The sequence below is a fragment of the Rhinopithecus bieti genome, unplaced genomic scaffold (assembly GCF_001698545.2).
Source record: "Rhinopithecus bieti isolate Rb0 unplaced genomic scaffold, ASM169854v2 scaffold_35730, whole genome shotgun sequence".
Taxonomy (NCBI): domain Eukaryota; kingdom Metazoa; phylum Chordata; class Mammalia; order Primates; family Cercopithecidae; genus Rhinopithecus; species Rhinopithecus bieti.
This window is the reverse complement of record NW_016815070.1, coordinates 571,185-598,418: the sequence shown is the minus strand read 5'-3', so window position 1 is coordinate 598,418 and position 27,234 is coordinate 571,185. Positions and strand designations below refer to the sequence as shown.

At 44.3% G+C, this 27,234-nt stretch overlaps 1 protein-coding gene across 2 annotated transcripts in view; it reads right to left on the bottom strand.

The window, feature by feature from the left end:
* CACNA2D3 (calcium voltage-gated channel auxiliary subunit alpha2delta 3) overlaps positions 1-27,234 on the bottom strand; it is a 753,656-nt gene that overhangs the window by 209,781 nt on the left and 516,641 nt on the right. For both annotated transcript variants that reach the window (XM_017852939.1, XM_017852941.1), the window contains 3 exons: positions 26,643-26,714; positions 25,222-25,302; positions 17,987-18,061 (listed from right to left, as the gene is read on the bottom strand). In XM_017852939.1, coding sequence (XP_017708428.1) covers positions 17,987-18,061; positions 25,222-25,302; positions 26,643-26,714 — 228 coding nt within the window. The remainder of the gene's footprint in view (positions 1-17,986; positions 18,062-25,221; positions 25,303-26,642; positions 26,715-27,234) is intronic.

Below are 27,234 nucleotides of genomic sequence, written 5' to 3'. Positions count from 1 at the left end.
CCCCATCTCTACCAAAAAACACAAAAATTAGCTGAGCGCAGTGTCATGTGCCGTATTCCTAGCTACTCTGGAGGTTGAGGCACAAAAATCGCTTGAACCTGGGAGGTGGAGGTTGCAGTGAGCTGAGATTGCACCACTGCACTCCAGCCTGGGCGACAGAGACTGCCTTGGAAACAAAAAAAAAAAAAAAAGAGAGAGAGAGAACACCTACAATAAACTGAGTGGCTGCAGTGAGTTAAGCAGCAATATGCTGACGCCCAACTTACAATATCTTACTTAATTTCACCAATATCGATCTCAGGGCCTCAGGGAACCCTTGTGGTACAGGAGGATATCATTTCAGCTCGGATTTCCACCAAAATGGTGCTGTCTCCTTGGATGTGTGACTCCACGATAGCCCAGACTTCTCTAGACAAGATGCCCAATGGGATGACATAGACATTATGCCAAGAGAAAAATGCCAATAAGCCTCTATTCGGAGATGCAATCTTACATGTCGTGGAAAGATGAGAAGCCCAGATACACTGCAGGGTAAAAGGGTCATGAGGGTGTGTCGAAAACCAGCAGGAAGGTGGGAAGGAGGCAACCGGGCATGTCAAGACAACAAGCCCTTTCCTTTTTCTAAAAGGCACTGTGCTTATTAATTAACGTTTTTAAGCGTCTCAAAGATGAAAAGTTGTATGTGCTCTCTTAGTATGATTACAAAATCCTTTTGATCACTGTAAAACTAAAACAGCTTTGGTATTTAAAAAAACAAAAACAAAACAAACAAAAAACAACAACAATTAACAGGCTGCTTTGAAAACCTGAATGACCTTTATCTTAATCAGTGTCCTCTGGGTAGCCATGAGTCACACACAGCACTGTGTGCGGGGAGGAGGCGGCTGAGCCCACCACTGTTTTTGTGGGTCAAACATGCTCACCACACAGGCTGGATTTAAGCTCCCATTCTCAAAAAGCCAGCTGGTCTTGCAATAGCAAGCTAGATACAAAAATCAAAATAGTGCTGAGTAGTTGAGCTGGGAGGAACCTTTTGTGCCAGCAGTGGGACACAGAACAGGGCACTCTGAAAGCAGGGAGGGAGAGTGGCAACTCCAGACCTCTGTTGTAGGTAAAGGAGTGACGCTGAGAAAAGAATCCTCCTCCGCAAAGAAGAAGGAACACACACAGACGGGCGTGCAAAATAAAGATCCATGTGGGCACCCGGGGGCCTCTGCTCGGACGAGTTTGAGCACTTAGAGGCAAACAAAACCCTCTCTAAAGTCTCCTCGACAAAAGTCACATGCAAGACAGCCTCGAAATAAATTTCAGAGAGGGCTGCACTGAGTTCCCGAACATGGATATATGCCTTCTTCCAAAGCCAAGTTCATAAACGTTTTCAGATACCGCTGCGTCATTAGAATATCCAGGGTAAAAAAGAGGACCTCTATAATTTGAAAGTATGTCTGTGACATTTGGCAGGTAACTTTAAAAAAAAATGGCAGAACTTCTTTTGACATTATTCCTTTGAGCGGCTGACCATATCAAAAGACTCTTGGGTATGTGGAGCCATCAGACTGTTTTGAATATGAGGGACAATTAGGGACAACTAACTGATTCTAGTTTTGAAACTGCAAAAACATTGACTTTCCTTATTCGCTCAAGTAAAATCTCAAAGTAGTAACCATCAACACTACAAAATGTTAGCTTTCGAACGATGCCGCAGCTAACCATCGTGGAAGAGGGAATTCTCTGTTGTTGGTTTTCTTCCTGTGGTCAGTAGTTCGGGCCCATTGACTCACATCCTGTCACCCCATTTCCAATGCCTCTCCTTAGCTTAGTCCCCGGGGAGTGAACTCTAGTCTCACCATCTCAGAGATGGCTGAGGAACAGAGAGAGCCTTCAACTTCAGGTTTTTAAGCTAAACGACAAGCAGGGCAGGAAGCTGGCAATGAATGTGCAAGTGAAGTTAATAAAGGGATGCAGGCAAGAGGGAAAGAAATTCTTTCTTCCAAGTCAACTGCCATTACCTGATTTATGCCTGTAATAGCATCAACCAACAACCAACGTCAGAATGCTGAGCCTTCATCAGTGGTGTGTGTGTGTGTGTGTGTGTGTGTGTGTGTGTGTGTGTGTAATTTTATTTAGGGAGATGCTTGGTTTAATAGCTTTATTTTGTTTTGCTTTTCTTGCTAAAAATTGTTGAAGATACTTATGAAAGAAGAAAAGACATGAAGGGCTCTATCTTTGTGGACACCTTTCGCATGAAAGAAATCTCCCAGATCCTTCCGGCTGAGTCTCTCTCCTTTCTCAACTGGGGTGGCCCTTGTTCTGCAGCCCCTCTGAGGATACTGTGCTTTACAGTATAAATATGCATGTGGCCACTTTGTACACATATGCTCTAAGCCCCAGCTGTGTTCTGACTACCAAACTGAGCTGGTTCTCATCCATCATTGGTCCATTCTCTCCACTGGACAGGTGATCCAGCAAAATACTCAGTTTTGATTTTGTGTGTGTGTGTGATTCTCAATTACAGTGATACTTCTTTTTAAAAATGTTTCTGGATGCATGCTGGTCTGAATAAACCCAAGAGACCTCTGATGTGATTCATAAGTCAGAGGACAGCCAAATGTCCCCTGCAAGGCTGAGTTCTCTGGGTCTTATATTTGCCTGTGACCATGGAAACACAGGCAGGAGCTGGAATGGGCGAGTATAATCAGAGAAGGTGGCAGTAAGCCAGGCAAAGCAAGCAGGGTCCATTAAGCTACCATGTCCATTGCTTCTATCTTCTAAACGTCTCTTGGAATTGGATCATATCAATCTTGCCATCAGCTTAGTGTCAGCCACTGTGATAGCTCTGCCCTTGATACAAGCAAGCATCCCCTAAGTGGTCTCCCTGCCTGTACTCTAACCCTTCCAATCCATTCTCCACGGTCCAGCCAGAGGGATTCTTTCACAACCCAAATCAGATCATATCACTGCTTGGGCTGGAATCCTCCTAGCTCCTCTTGCCCTAGATGATGGCACCCAACAGCCCAGAATTCCACAAGTCTCTGTCACTTGGCCTCTGCTTGCTGTTCTGGCCTTTCTTGCCACTCCCTGCCTCTCATTGTACTCCCCAGCTGGACTGAGCTGGCTGCTAAAAATGTCATCATCATTCTTGCCTTCAGGCCTCTGCACATGCCACCCCATGTGCTCTGAATTCTCTTCACTCCAGCTTAGGGTGGTGGTCAATTCCTGCTAATCCCTCAGGATTTCAATTCCTCTTGGAAGGCTGTCCTGACCTGACCAGGTCAGGCTGTACTGCAAATTATTAGCTTACTTGCCTGCTTCCCCACTAGGTCCTAAGCATCTTTGGTAAAAAGACTATTTCATGTTCATCATTGAACCACATGCCTAGGACAATGCCTGGCAAAGAACAGGTTCCCATGAATATGTGATGAACGAGTGGACTGAGTGAATGAACAAATTAGTCTATGTATTCATTTAATAAACACATGCGTAACAATGACCTATGTTTTTGGCCTGTTCTAGACATTTTGTAAATATTAACTCATTCAGTCCTCATCACAGTCTCATGCAGTAGGCACTATTTCTTTTGTTCTCATTTTTCAGTGGAGGAAACTGAGGTCGGGAAGGTTAAGTAGCTTGAATGAATTTCAGCCCCAGAATCTGACCTCAGAGACAGCTCTGCTCCATAGAGAACCAGGGACTAGTGAGCCTCCCAGTCTGAAGCTGAAATCACTGCCCAGTGCCTACTTGAAATGTATCCTGAGGACGCAGGAAGGGGATGACAGCAAGGTGACCTATAGTCACCATTAACCAGGTACCTAGAATTCCATACTGAGCAAAGGTGAATTTCAAATCATTAACGCTCAAATGAATCTTCCCTTTAAATATATACGATCATAATATTTATATTTGTATTTGAGCCTGGATAAACATGGGCTTCATTAACATGGTAGTCCAACCCCATATTCATGAAAAACCTGCAGCAATCCTGGGAGTCAGATAAAAGTCCTACCCCCTCCCAGTTACTACTAGATCCTCCTCCTGGAGTGCACCTAGAAACTTAGAAACTCTAGGAGAGGCCCTTTGGGAGAAGCAGGCATTTGGAAGAATCAGAATATTTTAACTGGTTGTAATATTCAGGATACATTTCTAAAATCTCTACATTTCTTCACTGTGGAGAGGTAACGATACTCTGTGATGTCTGTCAGCTTCTAAATATTCCAGAAAAATCCTTGCTCTGACTTCTCTCCTCTTTCATCTGTTTCTATTTCCCCTTTCCAAGGAATCCAGCTTAGCTCACTGGGCCATCCTTTCTGCTGGGCCACATTTCTGCCAAGCCAGGTCCCAGTTCCAATTTAAATCCAGCCTGAGCATTCCTTAGCAGAGGGATCCTTGGGCTGCCAATCTAATTTGGAGTGTGTGTGTGTGTGTGCGTGTGTGTATCTACTTTCCAGCTGATGTTCTAAATTTGTCTCTTGAAGACTGGGGCTTCAGCTCTGCCTGGGGTGAATTGCCTGGCTTGATCTTATGGACTTTGGTATTATAGTCATTGTTTCCAAAGGAGAGAAGCCATTGTGGCTGCACTAAATGTCCCCTTGCCTTGCTCCTCAAGAGGCCCTTGCCCTTCCAGGAAGAGACAGGCATCAAAAGCATGGAATTTAAGACCTGAATGTAGAGCCTACCGGGTTGGAGCTGGTAGGTCAGTCTATTGTTTGGGATTTCCGTCCTTGGTTAGCTGGCACACAGAAGTGGCCGATCCAATAAAAACCCCAGCAACAGGCCAAAATAATGCTCCCAGCGACAATCCTATCATGCTCCATAATGGAGGGAGGGGGCCACTGGGGCACACATGGGGTAGACCCCATCTCTAGGAGAAAGGGACAAGTGAGGCTGACAAGAACTTTCAGCAAAAACCTTGCTTGGCTTAGCAAAGCTCCTTCCTTGCCTCAAACTTCCAAATGTATTAGCGTTTCCCTTCCTTGCCTCAAACATCCAAATGTGTTAGGATGTATTAGCAACATCCACAGAGAATGTAAAAATGGCACCTGGGAGATGTGTTTGGAAATAGATGTGCCTATCATAAGATGATGAAAGTTCACCTAAGTGTACAATTGTTAGAGCACATTCCTCAAAGAAGTACAATGGTCAGTGCAGTGGTGTGATAGGGATTAAATTATTGTGCCAAAAAGCCCACGGTCTCAACATTTTTATTTGCATTCTTTGGGTCTTATCATTTAGGATTATGTAAAAATGACAGCTGCTTATAATTATTTGGAGGTTTGAGCTGCAGTAATTAAAAACATCTGCCTTTATCTTACTGCTACCAGACTTAACCCTGCGAGGCTGGGTCTACTGAACTTCAAAGAGGGGAGCAAGAAATAAAAGAAAACTCCACACATTACTAACAAATTTCTAGTGATTCATTTAAATGTATAACCAGTTATTCCAACAACCTTCAAACCTTTAATTATCTTTTAAATATATATAATTTGGGACTGCTAATTAGATAGCAATTTAATGCTCTCATGGGGATTCAGATGGAAGGTCTTTCTAAAATGTAAACTCCCAGAGGAATAATCATTGGCATTCAAGTGATTGAATTCTTCAGTTATTCAAATGAATGTGGGCATCTACCCAGTTGGGATCATTTGGATATTCTGCTGTCAGATCCAGCTGTAGGGTTTTACAGGGCCCGCAACAGAGTGAGGGTAAGCCTAGGTTATCTCTCAGTCAAGTCCATCTCCCTGGAAACAAACAAGACGGGCTCTTTGGGAAAGCCTAACATCACTTACGCAGCCCAGTCAAGTCTCCTCTTAGAGGCAGATGGCTCTGTTTCCTATTTTAAGGAGGAACAAACTTTCCTGGAATTTGCAGTTATGAAAGTTCTAATGCAATGCCTGCTTCTCAGGCTTTCTCCAAGCTGTCTGCCTGCTATTGTCTGGGCAGTTAACATTTTAATTAATAACTCTCTCCCCCCAACAGGCTGCCACAGATGGAGGAGGACAGTGTTTCATTCTGCCTTGAGCTCCCACTTCCTGTGTATTCCTACCCCCGATGAGATGGTCCTTTAAATTCTATAAAGATGTGAATCACATGGAGAAAAGCAATTGATCAATTAGATGACACTGGGCAATGTTAGAAGCCAGCACTCACATCCCAGCCTTGCAATAGGGCTAGGGTCTGCATTCCTGAGCTGAGGCTAGTAGCTAGCAGCTGAGGCTCATTTCCCCCACAAGGGGAAGGAGGTGCAGACAATCTATAGGAATTTTTAAGAGATCGTTATTCAACACTTTGCCTGTAATTACATTTTGATGAGGTTTTTATTGCTAATTCATCATCCAAGATGGGGCATTCTAGATATGAAATTAATCTAGTAGAACAAAGGTCAGAGTGTGTCCAGTGAAAAGAAAAGCCTTTTCCTCATCAAATCCTTTCTTCAAATAATAAAGCAGCAGAGAATCCTATCTCTAAATCAAATTTCCTTAAAGTGCCTACTCTCAGTTATTAATAGCATAAAGCCAAGGCTCTTTGGCACTTCTACAAGCAAATGTGGATTCTCCAAGCAGGCTGGTGTGTTAGGAATACATGCTCAGGGGCCTGAAATAGAATGGGAAGCATGCTCAATGCCATGGTGTTAATATAAAAGCCTATGTGAGTGCACTCAAAACTACTTTTGAAGCTTTAGTCTACAGCAAATCAAGTTTTGCAGAGACATATCACCTGCTGGTGTCTTGGCTTGCATTCTCTCAGAAGAAGTCCCTGGGAACAGGATTCAAGGGCAAAGTTTTTATTTGACAGGGATTTCCAGGAAATACCCACAGGGATATGGCAAAGCGATTCAGAGGTGGGAGGGCAGCCAACCTGGTGCAAGCATGTTACCACTGTGGACAACTGTGGCATAATCCCATGAGGGAACTCCGAGAGCCAGTGTAAAACACACACCTCAGAGACACCCCACCTGAGTGAGGCAGTCTGACTGAGGGATGCTAATTCCTTGTCACGTCTGGTCTGCTGCACGCCTGGGAAGAGAAGACTGCAGAAGCCAGAGAAAGCCTTCACCTAGGTGCTGGCAGGTATGAGCCATGCTACACGTACAGGAATGGTCAGGGCAGAGTAGAGGAAATTGGGCAGTACCAGCAACTACTTCAACACGTGCAGCCTCAAATAGGAATTTGTCAACAAAACCTGGGTCACCTACCCTTCTTTGAAAATCTGGCCTAAATCTATGAACAGATTTCAGAACCCAATATATTCACCATCCCCATGCCTCAGGGTTTTTGCACATACGGTTTCTTCCGCCTGGACCAGTCTCCACAGTTTCTCTCATCCCCCAGGACTCAGCTTAATACATCATCCTGGCTAGGCGCAGTGGCTCACGCCTGTAATCCTAACACTTTGGGAGGTCGAGACAGGTGGCTTGCCTGAGCTCAGGAGTTCGAGACCAGCCTGGACAACATGATGAAACCCTGTTTCTACTAAAATACAAAAAGTCATCCAGGCATGGGGGCGGGTGTCTGTAATCCGAGCTACTCAGGAGGCTGAGGCACCAGAATTGCTTGAACCTGGGAGGCAGAGAATGCAGTGAGCCGAGATTGTGCCACTGCACTCCAGCCTGGGCAACAAAGCGAAACTCTGTCTCGAAAACAAAAAACAAACAAACCAAAAAACCATCATCCTTAAGAAAGGGTCTCCCTGACCATCTAACTAAGGCAGGTACCTCTCCCTACTTTTTGTTTTTCTCAGATCTTTGTTTCTTCTGGTGAGCTTATCCAAATTATGTAGTATTTTGTATTTATCAGTTTATTTATGAACGTTAAAAACCCTTATCTTCTCTATGAGAATGAAAACACCAAATAAAGGGACAATTCTATCTGCTTTATTTTATCACTAGATCTTTGGCATCTAATAGGGTGTCTGTCAAATGCCAGGTGTTCAATAGACAAATGCCATGTGAGGGAAAGACAGGAGCGGGTGAGGGAGGGAAAGATGGGAGGAAAAAAGGAAGGGAGGAAGGGTTCCAGTCACACGCAAATGAGCAAGTAACTCATCCAGGTTATCTGAAAGGCCTTCTGCTGCTCCCAGGTGTGCTGGACTGTGGCCTCAAAGTTATAGGTTGTAAGCCAGCCTTCCCTAGCTACCCAGTGCACAGCGAGACACCAGGTCCTTTCATAAATTCTCCTTGTCAGTACTTTCAACCGTGGCGCTTGATAACATATTGTTTCATTGTGTGCTCAATTTCCTATACATGGGTTTTCTCTCGTCATTTATTTGTCATTCCACCTCCTTTGCCAAGTACCTCACCAGGCCCTGGATATACAAATCTGAACAAAACACAGCTTCATCAGTGTCTTCATGCTACTTGCAGCGCAGAGGAGCAGATGTGTTAAGATATTTCTGCAATGTAGTGGGGAGCCCAGACTCAAAGGTGCATGTGAAAAGACTTGAAGAATGGGGACAGACCCCTCTGAGGGTGAAGGGGAGGCTGAGAGGACTACAGTTTTACAAAGGAGGGGTGACAGGGCCACGAGAGGTGGTGTCAGACTATGAGCTACTTGAGAGCAGGGGTCAGAGCCACACCCAGCAGTGGTTCCCAGACTTTGGGATTCATGGTTGGATCAGTCAGGCTGCTCTGGTTGTCAGCAACAGATAACAATTGTTAATCACTTGTGCAGAAGCGGGGGTTATTGGAAGGGAATATGGAAATTCTCCACTCCCACTACAATGGTAGATAAATAATGAATGAATGAATCAATAAAGGAACTGACAGAGGGTCTCTCATTCTTCCTTTTTTCTTTTTCCTTCCTTCCATCTCTTTCTTCCTTCCTCTCTCCCTCCTTTCCTTTTCTTTGCATTCTTCCCTATTTCCTTTCTTCTTTCTCTCTTTCTTTCCTGGCAGAGTAATGACTATAAAAGACAAACCTTCCATGTATTCTCACCTTCGTATCACTCAGGGCCACAGCAGGAAGCACGTGGTATACATGAGCTGGCGAATTAAGGAGGGTTTAGTAAAGAGGCTCTTGGAGAGGCCTGGGCAGGGTGTAGGAAACAACAGGAAATGGTGCAGCACCCTGAAGTTAGAAACAGCGGGGCACTCCCACCCGTCTGCATGAAGGGCCAGAGGGAGAAGCAGGTGCCGGAGCCCAGAGAGAAGGCTTATGTGGCTTTAGACGGGATGCAGCTACTTCCGGAGGACACAAGAGTAAACATACAGCCTGACTCCCCTTCCCTCTCTCCATTTCCTGTGAGTGCCCCCCACTCAGCAGACTCCAGAGTCACAGCCCAGAGCAGAGGGGCCGCTGCAGGGTTCCATACAGGTGGGTGTCCTGGAGCCAGGGGGATGTTGTCTGGAGAGGTTGATGGAGGCTCTGTAGCCCAACCTGGCATTTTGTCAAAGAACCTGAGGACACAGCTTCAGCATTCAGGGACATTCTTTCAGTTGAATAAGTTTAATTTTATGAAGAAATTACATTGTCCTACAAAGCAGGAGTTCCTTGCTGGCAAGAGGGACCCAGAAGATCCATGGGTGTACAGAGGTGGGTAATTATCTACAGCTGTTTTCTTGGTTTTTCTTCTGAAGACTGACCCGAATTTACTTTCTGATTGACACATTCCTTGGCCTAAGCATCAGGGAATATCTTCTTTGCCCTCCAAATATGTATTTATTAATTTAATTTATTAAATCATATATAGAGCATCTTCATGTACAGTCAGCCCCTCTGTGGTGAGCACTCCATGCACAAGGCAATGAGAACTGACCCAGGCAAGGCACCCAGGGTTCTTGGCACAGGGCCTGGCCTGAGATCCGTGGTGAGGGCAGTGTTGTGATTCCTGGTCACCTGGGTGCTGTGGTGCCTGCCACCTAGAGGGGATTCATAAGCACACTGTCCGAAAAAAAAAAAAACCTGTGGAATTGATTCCAAACCCCATCGATCCTTGAGTGTCCAAGCACACACCTAGTCACAATAGCTGTGGGTTTGAGTTTTCGAGGTTTGCAGAAAGGGCATAGCTCCCACCCAACAGAAACCCAGGTACCCGCGGACTTTTTCACCCCTAGGGTCACCAGGTGTTATCCTTCCCCTCAACGCTGCAACGCGTCCAATTGTGTTCAGACCAGGCAGTGCGGACGGTGCCCTCACCAATTCCATCAGGAAGAAAGCACACAAGGCTCTGTTTTCTTTTTCTTTCTTTTTTCTCGCTACGTGGGGTCACAGAGTCTTGTTTATTTTTTCTCAGAGAACGCCCTCCTCTGAGCAGATACACTTACTAAGCCTCTGTTAATTCTTTCTTTGAAACTAAAAGAAATGGACTCAGAACAGGCCTAGGTTGCAGTCGCCCGGGCTCCGTTCTGAGAACGTACGCTGGCAGGAGCTGGCTGTGCGTGGGGACCGGGTACTCGGCGGTGCCCGCGCGCCACCTACTGGGCAGTCTCTTTCAATTCAGCAGCAGCCTGAGAGCGGGGGTCCAGGAGGCTGGCAACAGATCCCTGCATTTGGGGACCACCGAAAGTTCTGTGAATAATGCTAGGCTCCCCATCCCCCCACCCCCATAGGCTGTGGCCGGCAGAATGCGTGGTCCTGAGATGAGAGAGAGAAAGTCATGCCTGGTCTAGCCTGAGGTCAGTGATTCTGGGGAGAGTGTAGGGTGTCTGCTGAGTACAGTCCTCCCCCATCTCCTCTGGGAAGCCCTCCTGCATCTCAGGACACCCTTCCTCTAAGGAAAAGCAGACACTTGGTCTGTGAGCCCATAGTTCTTCTTGGTCCCTCTTACCACCGGAGAACCCTTGCTTTGTGTGATGAGCTTGTGGGCAGAGACTCCTTCTACCTGCTTCTGTCTCCATTAGCTAGCACAGTGCTGGACTCAAGCACTTCTGATGAATGCTTGCAGAAAAGCAGGAGGGGATAGGGAGGGGTGGAAAAAAAAAGGGGAGCTTAACTAACCACAGTTCTGTTTCTGCACTCCACGTAGCAAGGACTCAACAAATGTTTGGTGAATGAACACGTGTCACCTGCTCTTCTCATTTATTGTAAGAAACTGGTACTCAGACATCTAATCATCAGTATCGGTCAACCATCCTGCAGATCATTCACCAAATATTTACTGACTACCCCCTTTGTGTAGTAGCAAAGTCCCAGCTATTCACAAAGGACCACAGGGGAGAAGTTAAATAATAGACGTTTTCCAAGAGTGGTAAGTGATTCAAGAAAACTAAAGTGGAGGACGTGATGGAGGAGGAGTATGGCTCCTCTGGGTGGGTGTAGGGATGCTTCTCTGAGGTGACATCGAGCTAAGAAGCAGACAGCAAGAAAATGCCAGTAACAGGTGTACCTGGAACAAGATTTCAGGTAAAGAAGACTTGGGCACAAGAATTTGAAGCAGGAAGGAGCTTGGGGTTTCTGAGGAATGAACGAAAGGACCCGCTATTTCCTCAGTTGTGGAACTGCATAGTTAAGAAAAATTCCATTTGAATTTCACATCTAAATTCTTTGGAATTATACAGAATCTCTTCCCATGGCCCACTGCTTGAACCAAGTCAGTTGGACTCAGATAAGGATTCTAGAAGTGCTCCTACCTTTTTAAACCCTTATTTAAACTGATATTTGATATGCACTGTCTAGTTAGCATTTAACACATATTCACATGTGTCCATGGCGGATGTCCAGTTAGTTCCATACAAGAGGACTAAAGTGTGAGAACATTCACACTGATTAGCATGTCCATGTATCAATCCATGGATTTAATAACCTTCCATGACGGCCCATCTATAACCAATGCGCATTAGCAAATGTGAACTGCCCAGGCATCCACAAGAACAAAGAAGCAGAATCCATGTTTGGAATGGGGCAAGGACAGTCCAGAGTGACACAGGGAAAGGCTACTGCCATGCTGGAACCCAGGCTGTGGAGAGCTGGTGGTGGAAACAGCAATATCAAATTCCAGAGGGGGGCGGTGTGAAGACTCTTGGGTTAGGAAGATGATGCAGTTATCTGTAAAATTTAAACTTGTTCAAGAGTTCATCTGAGTTTTCCAGAACAACAGAAATGGCTTTGGCATCAACACATTCTGATTTAGATGACCTAAGTGCTCAGGTTCACCCAGTGTGGCTACTGCTTTCCACCCACTGGCTTCCATGACAGTTTGTCTGCGGAAGTCTAGATGGCTTAGGGGTGAAACTACACGGCTAGAATAGCCAGAGTTTCCAGGCCAAACTATGGAGCTCATCTGCCCTGGCAATCAAGTCAAGGCCCCTTGAATTCTGGGCAACCTCCCACTGCCACTCCTGGATGCTGGAGAGGCTACAGCCTGGGAGGGAGGAGTGGTGGCCACACCAGAGGAGGCTAACTGGCCACTGACTCTGGAAGTTGGCCCAGACTTCCAGGATGGCACAGTGAAGGCTGGTGGTGGCAACAGAACCTGCTCTAACCCACTTTAAGGAAAGAGGAGGTCCCATAATCCATTTTATCTAGAAGGGTCCAAAATGTCCGGTCACACTGTAGACCTGTGCTGTCCCTTATGGGGGCCACAGCCACAGGTGGGTCTTGAGGACCTGCAATGTGGTTTGTCTGAATTGAGATGTGCCATGTAGGATACACATCAGATGTCAAAGATTAGCATGAAAATGTAAAATATCACATTAATAATGTCTATATTGATTATATATTGAAACGTTGATATTGTGGATATGCTAGGATAAATAAAATATATTCTTAAATTTAATTTCACTTGTTTCTTTTGTATTCTTTTAGATGTGGCGCCTAGAAAATTTGAAATTATATAGGCAGCTCCTGTTTGTGGCTCACATTATATTCCTACTGGACAGTGTTAAGTCTAGACAGATTCTGACAGTCATCGCCCCATGATTATCTTGGTATTGGTCCATATGGCTGCAGAGACCAGGCATCCCAGTCATTCCCACCCTCCAACCACTCTGCCTCCCATTTCCTGAAGAACCCACACAGCAGAGTGAACTTAGTACATCTAAACTGACTGGGGTTAAGGGTCCGGGTTCTGGTACTTTCTAGCTATGTGATTTGGGAGACGTCACCTTATGACTCAGTGCCTCAGCTTCCTGTCTGTAACATGGGGATATCTACCTTTGTCTTAGGGAAGCCCAGCTGCTCAGCCCAGTACTCACAGTTATCCTCACTTCAACTCCAGGCTGCTGCTAGATGGATCTCCCACCTGGACCTCCCCTCCCTTCATCCTTCCCTTAAGCCTCTAGGCCTTTCCAAGGCACATAGTATCCTAGGCTTGCTATTCAATTAGTCAGTGATCAAAAGCATTAACACATGTGAAACACTTAGAATTGTTCCTGTCCCATAAAAAGGAATCAGTGAATGTTAGAAAAATATACTAATACCACCAACAACAAACAAATCAAAAGTGCCTCTTCTCTACTGTCCACAGTTACTGATACACATATCTTATCTATCCTATTTGAGTTATTTGAGGCAAGGCACACTGTGACCTCTCTGAGCAGCTTGCTGAAGTCTACAACATAGTGAACATCCAGTGTATTCTGAAGGAATGAACGTGAATTTCTCTCCATCATTTTTACTTCCCATCTCATCCACTCCCACATATGTGACCCATGTGACTGGCAGATTTTCTTCCAGAATGAAAACTCTACAGCATTTTTCCCATCTCCTGGGTTTGCAGACACAGAACAAACAGCTTTTGGCCAATTTCAATGCAGGCTTCATGGAAATGAGTCCTAAATCCTGCCTGCCCAAGGCTCCTCCGTGGAACCCTGCCATTGCTGCGGCTGCTGAAAGGGAACCTCCTTTGTGTTCTCCTGTCGTTCTGACCAGGTCCACATTCCAGACCTCCTCTCTGGGGGAAGGAAATCAATTTAGTTGTCCCTTTATTCTAAAAGGTAGGGACAGATGGATGACCAACATCTCAAACCAATCTGCTGTTGGGCAAAAGAAAAGGAGATCTATTCAGGGCTCCACATTCTAAGAAAAACTCATAAAGCTCTCAAATACAAAGGAATTATAAAAAGCAAGAAAACAAAGTCTAGTCTTAACCATATCTGAATGTTTAACGAGTGGTAACGATCAAACAAACAAACATTCCAGGGGCATCATTACAACTCAAAAAGTATTTCTCAGGATCAAAAGCATTTAATCACTCCTGCTGTGCTGTTGTTCCATTCCCCACCTTGAGAACAGGTGTCTGTCCCCATTCATGCTGCAGTCCCCCGGCCCCTTTGAAGGTTACTTTATCAGTCTTCAGTCTAACACAGGACTGAGCCACACCAGGCACAGGGGCAACGCTTGCTGAACCAACATCAGTTAATCTATCAGGAATTCACAAACTGGTAGCGAGGACAGAGAGGTTGAGAAACCCTTGGAGGTGGACTAAGGAGAGCCCAGAGACTGCAGAGAAGCATTGCTTCAGCAGCTTTGCCAGTTAAACCAAAGTGATTCTGCTGAGTAAGGCCCCTATGTCTGAGCTGTTCTTGGAGACACTTCATGATTCACACCCAAATCACACAAGATTAAAGAAAATACTGGATAAAATCAAGCCAAACATTAAATTCAGGGGAAAGATTTTATAGGACAAATTAGAAAAATATTGGTATCGTGCTTCAGAGAAACCCACCTCTTTCCTCTGGCTGGAGGGGCTGAAACAAACTCCATGGCAGATGGAGAGGGAATAGGAGTTATCTTAAGTCAGTTCGTTGTGTCCTTCCCATGCTGGCCACAACCCCACACTCACACCCACCGTGCTAATCTGGTGGCCTTGGCCAGAACTAAGGGGATTGTCCATTTGTAATAAGGATTCGATTAGATGGCTGGGCTTGGGAGGAGACAAACGGAGTTTGAATGCAGGTTCCCTGCCTGAGCTAGTTAGAGAGGCTGCTAGCAGCTGGCTGTTCCTAGCCATGCCTGAGAGCTCTGGCCAGGGTGGATTTATGCCCCATGAAGACACTGGATTTCCAGGGTAAGTTCACAAGTCATTTACACCCTCCAGAAGAATCTAAAGTAAGTAAAAATGAAACTGGTTTTAGAGGATCCCTTCACTTATTCATCTACTGAGTCCCTACTCTTTGCTGAGGGGGCTGGTGGTTAAGGAAGGAGAAGGGGAAAGCAGGGATAAGTGAACAAAACAGAGATGAACAAAGAACTTGTGCATGCCAGAGCCACAGATATTCATGCCGGCTGACTCTCAGCTATCATTCTTTAGCTACTGTGGCTGCTAGTATTATTCTTATTGTTACCTTTAAAACAACCAACCAACCTTGGTTTCTCCACATGGTAGGACTCACATAGAACCTCTAGTACAAGATGTCTGCTTGTCTTCTAGACCACAGTTGGCCAAGCTTGCCATAGAACCAAAAAGAAAACTGAGAGTGTATATACGATCCCTTCCCAATGTCTATCACAAAAACCTGAATAACCTGAATAATCAAAAAGTATTCTTTAGGTTACCTCTTTAAGCATCCATTACCACCATGTTCTTCCAACCTTTACAGAAGCTGAGGACAGAACAATAGAAAACAAACACAAACAAGATGTCCAAATAACCACTACTGCCTCTGAGATATCCTGGGTCCTGCTTTCTGTACCAGGTCCTTTGCTTGCATTATCTCATTTACTCTGACAACAAGCTATGATCTATGCACTATGGTTATGGCAGGATTACAAAAGAAAAGTGCAGCTCAGAGAGCCTGTGTGACTTGCCCGAAGTCACACAGTGTGGATGTAGCGGGACTAGGAGTTGAGCTTCACAGTGTGATGCTGGAATTGAGTCCCTCCCACTTTGCTGCGTCTTCTGCTCAGAAGGAAAATGCAGAACTCAAGTCAGAGTCAACATACACTTATCGACCACATTCAGATGGGCTAATTCATGTAATGCTTAATGGTTGGTATCACCCTAAACTTCTTCTAAGTATCTGATAGCCTCAGGGTGAGAGATAGATGAATGGGACAGATGACCAACTGGTCTGATCATTCCTTATGTTTTTGTCACAGATCAACTGCAACATGGTTCATATGGTTTGGGTTCTCATAAATAGAATATGAGGCATTTGTTTGGGCCACCTCATGTATGGTGTGGCTGAAATCCTAGCAACCACCACCACTTTTCACCCTAGCAACCACTACCACTTTCGATGTGTCAACAGAAGAACAGCAATGGCATGTGTTTACAAGTATCTGTACTCTTAGGAGGTGAACAGCATTGACGGGGTTGGTCTGCTTTCCCAAGAGCCCCAGCTGCCCTCTCAGTGGCCATAGCTCTGGAGAGTGCATCAGATGGACTATTTACAAACACCATTTGCTGCAGGGCCAGGAGATATAAAAGACTGCTAGGCAAATGTTTGTTGGCAAAGCACTGTGGGGACCAGTTCACACTGTGAGTTGACTGTGTGGTGGGCAGCTAATCATTTCCATTGCCACAGAGAGAAGGATGCTACCTTGGTGACTTCTGACATCTGATTCTATTTCATTTTTCCTTTAAATGATAGGAAATGATAAACAGGAAATTAATCCATTTACTGGTAGAAGATTTGCGTTTGATTGTTTCATTGATTCTGTTCCTTTCCAGTTTGGAATAAATACACATTAGGAGCCCAAACTCAGTCACACAAACTTGTAACTCTTCCTACTTCCAACAAATGATGCCAACTGGGCAACCTGGAGATGGGTAATGTGCAAAGAGTTTTAAACTTCAATATGTCTTTGGACTTAAATGTCTTTAAAAGACAGCCACTTTTCAATCAGACTTTTCAATAATTCTGAGTTACATTTGGAATTAGCCAACTAGTTAATTCAGTCCTCTTCTGATAAAAAGATTGTTGAAATTGAATATTACCATAAGGCCCATCTTAAAGCATCCATATGGCATCCACATGATGTGGTCATGACTCCATTAATACCAAGGCGATTAGAGTAAAGTTGGATGATGATGGAGCTCTCACATGAACTGTTTCTAAACAATGATGCAAGTGAGAAGTGAACTGGTCCCCACAATGCTTTGCCAACAAACATTTGCATAGCAGGCAATGCCGCTACTTTCTCATTCGGATGAATGGGAAAAGATGGGTGGGGTGGATGGGTATGTATGCATTTGTGTGTGTGCACATAGGTGCATGTGTGCTTGTTGATTGCTAAAGAAAACGATCTATACTTTCTTAACTTTAAAAAACAGTGTTCACTGCATTACTCTTTATAATTCTGTATCTTTTTAAAAAATTTGATAAGCACACACAAACGCAAAGGGATGTCTTTTTTTCAACACACTGCAATTAGTTCAGGAGTGGCAAACATGTGGCACACTCATGGCCAATGCTCCAAGGGCAGCCTTGCCCATGGATGTGGGTTGATGCTATCATGGGCTGTTTTGGATTTGGCCTAACCCTACTCACTTCAGAGACAGTACAAATGATACTATGAGAAAGAAAGTGGTTTACACATCAGTTTACCAAGCAATGCTACTGGATATGACATAGGCAGGAAATAGAGAAACATCTCAGCTGCTTTGATTTAACAAAAAAGCTGTTGAATAGCTTCTATCCACGAAGCACTGGGCTTAAGCAATGTAATTTGGGGGCAAATCCCATTGTAATAAATTTCCAGGGATCTTGGGTCTAATTTATTGTGTCAAATTAGACTTCCAGTAAGTGGGTCTAGAGCTGGAATATGAGTGTCTATGTATTACATAAAGGGACTCATTATGATAGGTTTCATGCTGTCTAGAGTTAAACATTTTTTCCATATGTTGGCAGATGTGAGATAGCTAAATAAATAAATGCATATAGACATATATGGCTTTATATACAAAAGCATCATGGTAAATATATTTATCCAACGTTATTTATATATTATGTGTCAAAATACCAGTTTATAAACTCTATAACGATCTTTACAATGCTATGAATTGAACAGTTTTTGAAAAGTGAAAACTGCAGCAAAGTGTCATCCTTGTTGAATTGAAGGAAATCTTTCAAAATCACAAAAGCAGAAATGCAGAAGTACATAATTTCTCTTACCAGCAGCCTGAGTTCTGGATGCGTCAGGATATATCCATTATTTGTGATTGCAAAGGCATAACCGTGAATCCCTAACTGTAAGAGGAGGCAAGAAAGAAACCTTCATTAGCTTGCTCCCTGGTGAATTCACAAAGCATAAAGCAGCCCGGCATTTAGTAATTTACAGCTTAAACTTGGCATTCATAACCCTTATCAGCACAATATTTCATTAAAATGAATGCAAGGCACTGATCCTTGACATTTGGTGGAAATGAAGACCTGTCACAGGATAAGCTCAACAAATAGCACAATTTAAAATGTCACATCCCCACATTGGCATCCAAGGGCTTTATTTTGATTTATTTAAAACAAAAACAATTACTTTTTTTTTTTTTTAAACAAGAAAGTGGCTAATGTTTCTGGAAAGACCCTATGTCCAAGTGCACAGAACCTTACCAATGGAGGTGTCTTCTCTCTGCCTGTAATAAGGAAAGACGGGTCCCCAAGCTGCCTCACTTCTAGACTTCCTATAATTCCATGCCCACAGGGGCCATCTCAAATTGGCGCTCCCCTAGGCTGTCATTTTCCATAATGATTCAAATACAAAATGTCCCCATGCCCCAACCTACACAGGAGCCTGGCAACCCTTTTCATATCCTTCCGTCTTCAAATTGTGTGGTTGCCTAGCTTTTCCATGCATGCTTCCATCAACACAAAGCCTGGCTAATTTTCTATGCAGAGCCTCACTTAATTTATGTTTTCTGACTAAATGGGACTATGGGAAATAGTTTGTGAGCAATGAAATGTTTTATTAGCTTTAAAAAGTATGTAATCAAATTTAACACTGCACTTATTTAAATAATAATCCCGGCTTTTTGACAATATTTCTATTACACAGTTGACTGCACCCATTGGCTACAATAAATTTACCTACAAATCATTCATGTATTAAAACGGCCTCTGGCATAAAACCCATACTGATCTGTCTCTCTGAAGAAAGAAAATGTAACCCAGTTTTGCCAGTGCAGCGAAAGGGGAGAAGAAAAAAGAAATTCTCTATTTTTTTTTCTGAGGAGTTATTTCACAGTTCTGAGCCCCACTGTTAATTTTCTTTAAATTCCCTGCCACTCACATTCTTGAATATGATACTATTAAATGATCCAGACAACAGAGTTTACAAACCAGGAATGACCCTGTCTGCTTGTTAGCTCAACATCAAGGTGATGGGAAATTAACTTCAGAGAATTTAACACTGGCAATTAAAAGTTTCCATTGCATTACATAAAGCAAATACGCACGTGGTAGTCAAGGGCAACAGACATCTTCTCCTGGAGTTACCTTGCACAGCAAGTCTTAATAAGATTCTACTTGACTCTAATGATAAAAGTATATTTCATTATGCTGTGAAAGATAAACCAGAGATTTCCTATCCTTTGAGATGTATATCATCTCTTTCATCTTGTCTCTTGGAAAAATGTCAGACAGTCAACACTGCATTAATTACCATTATTATGTTTCAGTTTAAGATGGACTGGAGGGGTCAAAAAAAAAAACACTCTGAGAGTTGGGCTTTTCCATTCAAGACAAAAATGGTATTTGATTGGGAATTCAAACTCAAACAAAACAAGTAATATTTTATAGTCAGCTCATGTATTCAGCACCTTCTAATATACATTACTTTGGTTCTTGTTTTGTTTGTGAGAAGCAATACTCAAAAGAAGGCAGGATTCTTCTTAATGCCTGTACTCTTCTTTTATAGTACTCATCAAAATTATAATAATCTATCATTTGTGGGGTTGAGTATAAGTAATCAAGACTTGATCATTTCATGCCTGCCTCCCCTACCAGAATGTAAGTTCCATGAGGGCAAAGGTCCTATCATGTGGTTAAAAATATGTGGCAGGGTGGTTGGGACAGAGAGAAGATGAGTAGGGAAAGAAGAAAGAGAAAAAGGTGGAAGTAGGGAAACAATAAAAGAAACTGCATTTAGTGCAGATTCTACATACCTTAGCTAAATTCTCTGCTTCCTCCCCCAGAATGCAGAAGCTGAGCTCATCTTCCCATCCCAATGTCCTGCATTCATTAACCAACTGCCATCTCTGTTTCCTCATTGCCTCTTCATGCCTCAACCCACTGCACTCTGCTTTTGCCCTCCCTCCACCACCAAATATGCCATGGAAATCCCTTTCTCTATGATTGCCAGGGGCCTCTTCATTGCCAAACCCTACAGGATTTTCTCCCTCAAATCTTCCTACTTTTCTTAGCCCATTGCTTCCTCTTCCTCGACACTATTCCCTCAGTTTCCAGGTCCCACACTCCTGGGCTTCCTCCTCTTCACAGGATCTTTGTCCTTCGCCCATTCCTCAAGTACTCATTTTCCCTAAGATTCTGTCCCCAGGACCCACTGTCTGCCTTAGCTCTCCTCTCTCTCAATAAGCTGCAGTGACCACATCTGTGCTGTTGTTCCCCAGATCCACACTCTGGCCTCGGTCTCTCCCTTCAGTGGCAAACCAAGTATTCAACAGAGTAGTGGTCATCTCTTCTTGGCCATCCCTCTGACACCTCAGACTCATTCAGTCACAGCGGAGTTCTGTAAAGCTGCTCTTCCTCCTCTCTCTCTCAGTAGGCGGCACCACCACCCACACAGACTCCCCAGTTAAAAACTACAGCATCAGTAGTATGAAATCCTACTAATGGTTTTCTCCAGGTTTGCTCCAATTCCATCCTGCTACCCAACTGTCTCACTATTATATTAATTCAATAAATTTCCACAATGGTCTTCACTGCTCTTCCTGCCTCAGAGTTTGACCCCAACAAAACCATCCTCCAGGTTGATCCAAGTCAAAGGTAACTCTGACCATGTTGCTTTCCTTTGTAACAGTCACTAACAACCTCTTCCATGTGTAAGACAGATCCACAGGCTTGTCCATCAGGTCTCCCTGGGATCTGGCCCCTGCCTGAGTACCCAACCCTGCCTCCCTTCACTCACTGCCACTCAAGGCATACGGCAGCAACAATCCCCCTGCAATTTTTTCTCCCAGGCAGACCTTTACTCGCACAGTGTCAGCTACCCAAGGAACCCTCCTTCTCTCTCCCTGTGGCTAATCCTCACCCAAGGTATAAGCTCATCCTCAGCTCATCTCTTGTAAAAGGCTCTCCTGACCTGCACTTTGCTTTGCCCTTTCCATACCACCATCACTATGTTTACCCTAGCACCTAAAAACGCTATACTTGGCCAAGCACAGTGGCTCATGCCCGTGATCCCAGCAGTTTGAGAGGGCAAGGCAGGTGGATCACCTGAGGTCAGGAGTTCGAGACCAGCCTGACCAACATGGTGAAACTCCATCTCTACTAAAAATACAAAAATTAGCCAGGTGTGGTGGTGGGCACCTGTAATCCCAGCTAGTTGGGAGGCTGAGGCAGGAGAATCGCTTGAACCCATGAGGCGGAGGTTGCAGTGAGCTGAGATTGCACCATTGCACTCCAGTCTGGGGAACAGAATGAGGCTCAAAATAAAAAAAAAAAAAAGGGTACACTCACTTTTCTGCCTCTCAACCCTAGGTAGTTCTCTTTCCTTACTCTGATTTGTCCTAGAAAGAACTGGAGGTGTTCAGGCATGGTGGCTCACACCTATAAGCTCAGCACTTTGGGAGGCTGAGGTGGGTGGATCACTTGAGGTTAGGGGTTCGAGACCAGCCTGGCCAACATGGTGAAACCCCATCTCTACTAAAAAATACAAAATACAAAAATTAGCCAGGCATGATGGTGGGTGCCTGTAATCCCAGATACTCTGGAGGCTGAGGCAGGAGAATCGCTTGAACCTGGAAGGCAGAGGTTGCAGTGAGCCCAGATTGCACCATAAGTACTCCAGCCTGGGTGATAGAGCCAGACCCTGTCTCAAAAAAAGAAAGAAAAGAAAAGAAAAGGAAAGAAAAGAAAAAGAAAAGAAAAGAAACAAAGAGAAAAGAAAAGAGAAATAACTGGAGGTAGTACTTCCTCCATCAGAATGAGCTCTTTGTGGGAAAGGGGCCACCTCACTTACCTTTGACTTCTACAGTCCCTAGCACAAAGTCAGGCACGTGGCAGGCATTCAGTTAGTTTGTGTCTTTAAGATATTTATCATTTTATTCAAATATTACCTAGCTAATCTTGAAAATTCCAACTAGATATTTAAAATGAGCTGGAAAGGAGAAGCCGATTTGCTCCAGCAGATGCACAGCCAGTTCTTCTTAAGCCTGTGCCTGAGAAAGTCTTCCTGATATTCAGAAACTGGTTAAAATCGTCCCCAGGTAAGCATTCTGAGAAAATAACATCGGAATGTTTTGTGTGTTGGTTGATGGCATATAGCTATATCCTAATGTAGATGTAGGAAGGACAGCTCTGACCACATCTCAGAATACAACACATTCTGTGGATGAGTCTCTCAAATACTTAAAAGCTTATATGACAACATCCAGCATTAGTTTTTGGCCACAAATCAATACACTGATGAAATCGCTAATTTTGGTTTCATCGAAAATAGAACCAGTCTTCCCGTCCATTCTAATGCACAGTCCCATGGAGTAATGGAGAACAGATCGGACACAAGGCCTTCCAGTACTTGGGCTTGCCAAAGGGGCCCCGGACCAGAGGCATGTTCTCCTGGAGGCCAGGAGCCGCATGGTCCAACAGCCTGGGGAAAGGAGGCACTTCCCTTCCAACTGGAGAGACTGGGCTAATGAAGTGAACCCAATTATAAAATGGCTCGTTATGTTAACAGAGGTCGTGGTGTCTGGAAATTATTGCTGGGGTGTCTGGAATTCTTAATAAAAATTACAGGAAGTCTGCTTGTGGGAAAATCTATGAAGCTAAGGGAGAAAGAAAGAATTCTATCTTCTGGGAAAACCCCAAGAGCCAAGAGCTGACTCATCTTTATAAGGTGTTAATCAGGAGGGCAAGGTGCGACCTGAACTCCGTTCCCTGGAGCTCTCCTCTCCTGAATGAGAGAGGCACATTTGGCCATGGCTGTTCCTGGCTGACACACACCCCTTTCACAAGGCTCTGTATGGGAACCAGAGGGAAGGGTGCCCTAGGTTAACTTATGCCATATCTACATCTCTGGTTCCCAGCTTGACCCTTGGAAAAGCACAAAACATACATGCCTGCATTTCAAGCACTGCTGGTTAATTTTCTATAGCTGATCTTCTTCCTCTATTCCCTTGTTATGCTTTGTTTCCTTCATCTGTTACTAGCAGAATGATGTTAAGAAAGTTATTTCAAGCATCCTTAAGTAAAAATGAGGTCAAAGGGTCCCCACTTCATGGGAATGTAGTAAGAATTCAATAGGAATAATGCATGTAAGGTACTTTGGATGACACCAGCCACACAGTAAGAAGTTCAATAAATGTTTTAGTGTATTTTAGTTATTATTATTATTTTATTTTAATTATTATTATTACAATTGTCATTGCTCTTATTGTTCTTGGTAGTGCTATGGTTACAGAGGTTAAAATCATGGTTCTTGGCCAGGCTCGGTGGCTCACACCTGTAATGCCAGCACTTTGGGAGGCTGAGGCGGGTGGATCACGAAGTCAGGAGTTCAAGACGAGCCTGACCAACATGGTGAAACCTCTCTACTAAAGGGACAAAATTAGCCAGGCATGGGGCGTGCACCCTGTAACCGCAGCACTGTCAGGCAGCGGAGGCAGAAGAATCGGCTGAACCCAGGAGGCGGAGTTGCAGTGAGCTGAGATGGTGCCACTGCACTGCCCAGCCTGGGGCCACAGAGCGAGACTCATCCAAAAAAACAAAAAGGGGGGGGTCAGGGAAGTCATGGTTCTCCTGCTTGCAAGGTGTGAGATTTGGCAAGATATTTAAGCTTTCCGTGCCTCAGTTTCTTTAACTATAAAATGGGGGTGACTGTAATGTCTAATTAGTAAGCGAGATAATGCCATAAAGGGCTCTGCACATTGCCTGGTAGAGGAAGCTTGGAGAAACTGACACAAAGGATAATTGTTACTGGTTCCTTGTCATGTTCCTTCTTTCTTGATTTATTGGACATGTATCAAGTAGTGGCCTGGTGCTTAGGTTTCTGAATCTCCTCATGTGAAATAAGAGGCTCAAGAATTGTTTGGAAATGTTCTCTATAGGTGGGATGCCTTTTCTGAAACTGAGCCAGCAGTTCTGGACACCTAGGTCTCGCGATTTCATCAAAAGTAAAGTCCACTATCTTTAGGGGCCTCAAAGTCTGCCCTTATCTCCATCCTTGACTTTCAATTTCTCAGGAACTACAGTTTCCAACATTTATTATGGGTTTGGATCAATGGAATGTCCTTTCATGCCTCTGGGAACTTAACTCCAATTATAAAAGCCCTGGTGGATGAAGCTGGTGGTCACCATCGACAGATGGGAAATGAGGGATAGGAGGGACTTGTCCACACCCAACTCATCAATGATGGAGCCAGGAACCTGCAGAGTCAAGCTCTAACCACTGCCTGCCTCCACCTGAGGCCCAGGAAAGCCCAGGTCCCCCTAGGCAGCTGTAGTGAATCAGGCCCCAGTACATCAGGGAGGGTGGTGCTAAGAAAGAAGCCCCTGGCAGCCAATAATTCCTGATTCCTGGGCTCCTTTTAGATGGAGACAAAGAGAACCCTTGTTAATCTGAGTGGGCCAGAAATGGAGACCAGCTAGCCGGTCTGCTTGGTGCTGGGGGATGAGTGAGTGGATGTGGTGTTTGCCCCTGTGCAGGAATCAACCAGATCTGGTGGAGGCTGCTCTCTGATGCCTCTGGTATGCACATGCTCACGCCTACGTTCAGAGCACTCTTGGGCAGTGCTGTGTGCCTGGGTTGTGCCTCAAGGGCATCCCCCTCCCACTTTTGATTTGTTTTCCAAAGAGTGCCCACCAGGAAATAGGAGAATTTTCTGGATGGGGTCTAAGAACTCTCTGGACTTTCTTTTTAAAAGGCAAACCAGTCATGTCAGTATCGTGTGTGTATCAGAAAAATTCAATGATCACGTCAAAACTTACGATATAACATTGATTCTTTAAACTGAGGTTAGAGGAGATAAACAAGAAAAACAGCAAGTCACTGTAAATTAAAAAAAAAAAAAAAACCTTTTAAATAACTGTGCAGATGGTAATAAGACAAGCTAACAGGTTGTAATAGTGGTGAGCAAAAACATCGCTCCAAAGTAGAGTTTGAAGCCTGAATTTTGTGAAAACAAAGCTCTGGGTGTCTCTGTTGCTTTGATTTCAGTGATTAGGTCATTCATTACCTTGTATTTGGGGATGGTCTTCAGAAGTTCTTTCACTGGGACATCTGTGCCAACCACTCCCAGGAGAATGCCCTTCGATCTCTGTCGAAAATAAACATTGAATTATAATAACAGTAAGTTAACTTGGCAAAAGAAACAGAATCTCATGAGAAGTCACATACCGTCTGCCTGGTGCCTTCCCCAAACTGATAGAGATTGAGGATTAACCCATATCTCCAAGAACGGTCTCTTCTATCCCCCACCCTCTACCTAAAATGTTACTGGGTAAAATGAGAGCTTCTCAGGCCAACTGTTAACTACCACAGTCCCCAACTCATACTCCTACCAAGACACTATAATAGCTTCCCTCTCTTGTCTTGAAAATTAAACACTGATTTGAAGAAACACAAGAGTTTCAGCAGCTAAGGGCTCTAAACATTCACCTGTTTCTCTTATGAAAGCTTTTTACAGGAAAGACAGCATGTTAACCGCTTTCTCCATTTACACTGCCATCTGATGCCCAGGCCAGAGAGACTAAACATCCAGAGAAATATATAATAACCCTAACACTTTTACCAACTGAGGACCAGGGTGAAGGAATAGGCCTCCAGAGCCCCATTTTCCAAGGCATGTAACCATTGTGATTTGCTAAAACTTTCCAATGTCAGAAAGGCCATTGTTTTTTTTAAGGTTTTATGGTGGGTTGAACAGTGTCCCCCCAAATTCATGTCCACCCAGAACCTGAGAATATAATGCTATTTGGAAATAGCATCTTTGCATATGTAATCATTAAGGATCTTGAGATGAAATCATCCTGGATTTAGGGTGGACCCTAAATCCCATGACTGATTTCCTTTCAAGAGGGAAGGACACAGAGAAACACATAAGAGGAACAGGTCACATGAAAACAGAGGCAGAGATTGGAGTGACACTGCCACAAGCCAAGGAATGCCTGGGGCCCCGAGAAGCTAAAAGAGGCAAGGAGAAATTCTCCCCTAGAACCTTCGGAGGGAGCATGGCCCTGCCGATATCTTGATTTCAGATTTCCAGTTTCTAGAATTGTGAGAGGAGAAATTTCTATTTTTTAAGCCACCCAGTTTGTGGCACTTCGTTCCCAACAGCCCTAGGAAACTAATAAAAGGCTGGTAACTATAAATGAGAGTGGTCAGTGCACCATAATCAAGGATGGTCTCTGGGGCTTTTTCTCCTCTGGTCCTCTAACACTTAAACTTTGGAAAGGTGCTGCAAACTCTAAAATGACGCCAGCCTGGGTTCCCCTCATCTGTTTTTGATTTGGTGATTCTAACAGCAAGATCAAACAATAAGGAAAAATGACATACATCCTATGCTTAAAAATCAAAAGTCACCAGAGCTGGAATCAGAGGGGGTCTGAGAAAACCACCCTCCTAGCATCAAGCAGGAAGCTCAGCCACTGTACTCACGGTTTCGTTCTGCTTACTAAACACAGGCATGGCTACAGTGGTCATCAGGACGGGGCCCTGATCATCAGTCAGCTGGATGGAAGAGAAAAGCCAGTTACCAGGGAATGGTCTGGAAACCACAGTTCTGGAGGCCGCCCCCTTGACAATCACGTCCTTTCCAGACCAGGGGCTGTTGAGATGGACCAATGCCCACCCAAGCCTTCAGTGGAGCAGGGAGCACAACGTATCTCCTGGATTTGCAGAGGACAGTCCCAGCCCCCTGCTGGGGAAACAAATCAGCTGTCGTTAGTCACTCCAGCAGATCTGTTCTCTGCTTTCAGCCACTTTGGTTCAAATAGAGCCTTGCTTGGATCTTCCTGATTCTTTTTATTTTATTGGCACAGGTTTATTTTACTATTTTACCTCCCAGACATTTATGTTTCATAAGAGTGCTTCTCCTTAATCTAAATATTGAGGATCAGAAAGCATGTGCATAAAGGGTCTGGTGAGTTGCCCCTGCTAAAAACGACAGAATCCGGAAGCATTTATTTCCCCCAAGGCAGCCAGGCAAGGTCCTTTTACCTCTCTGGGTCTCTGAATGCCAGTCCCAGAT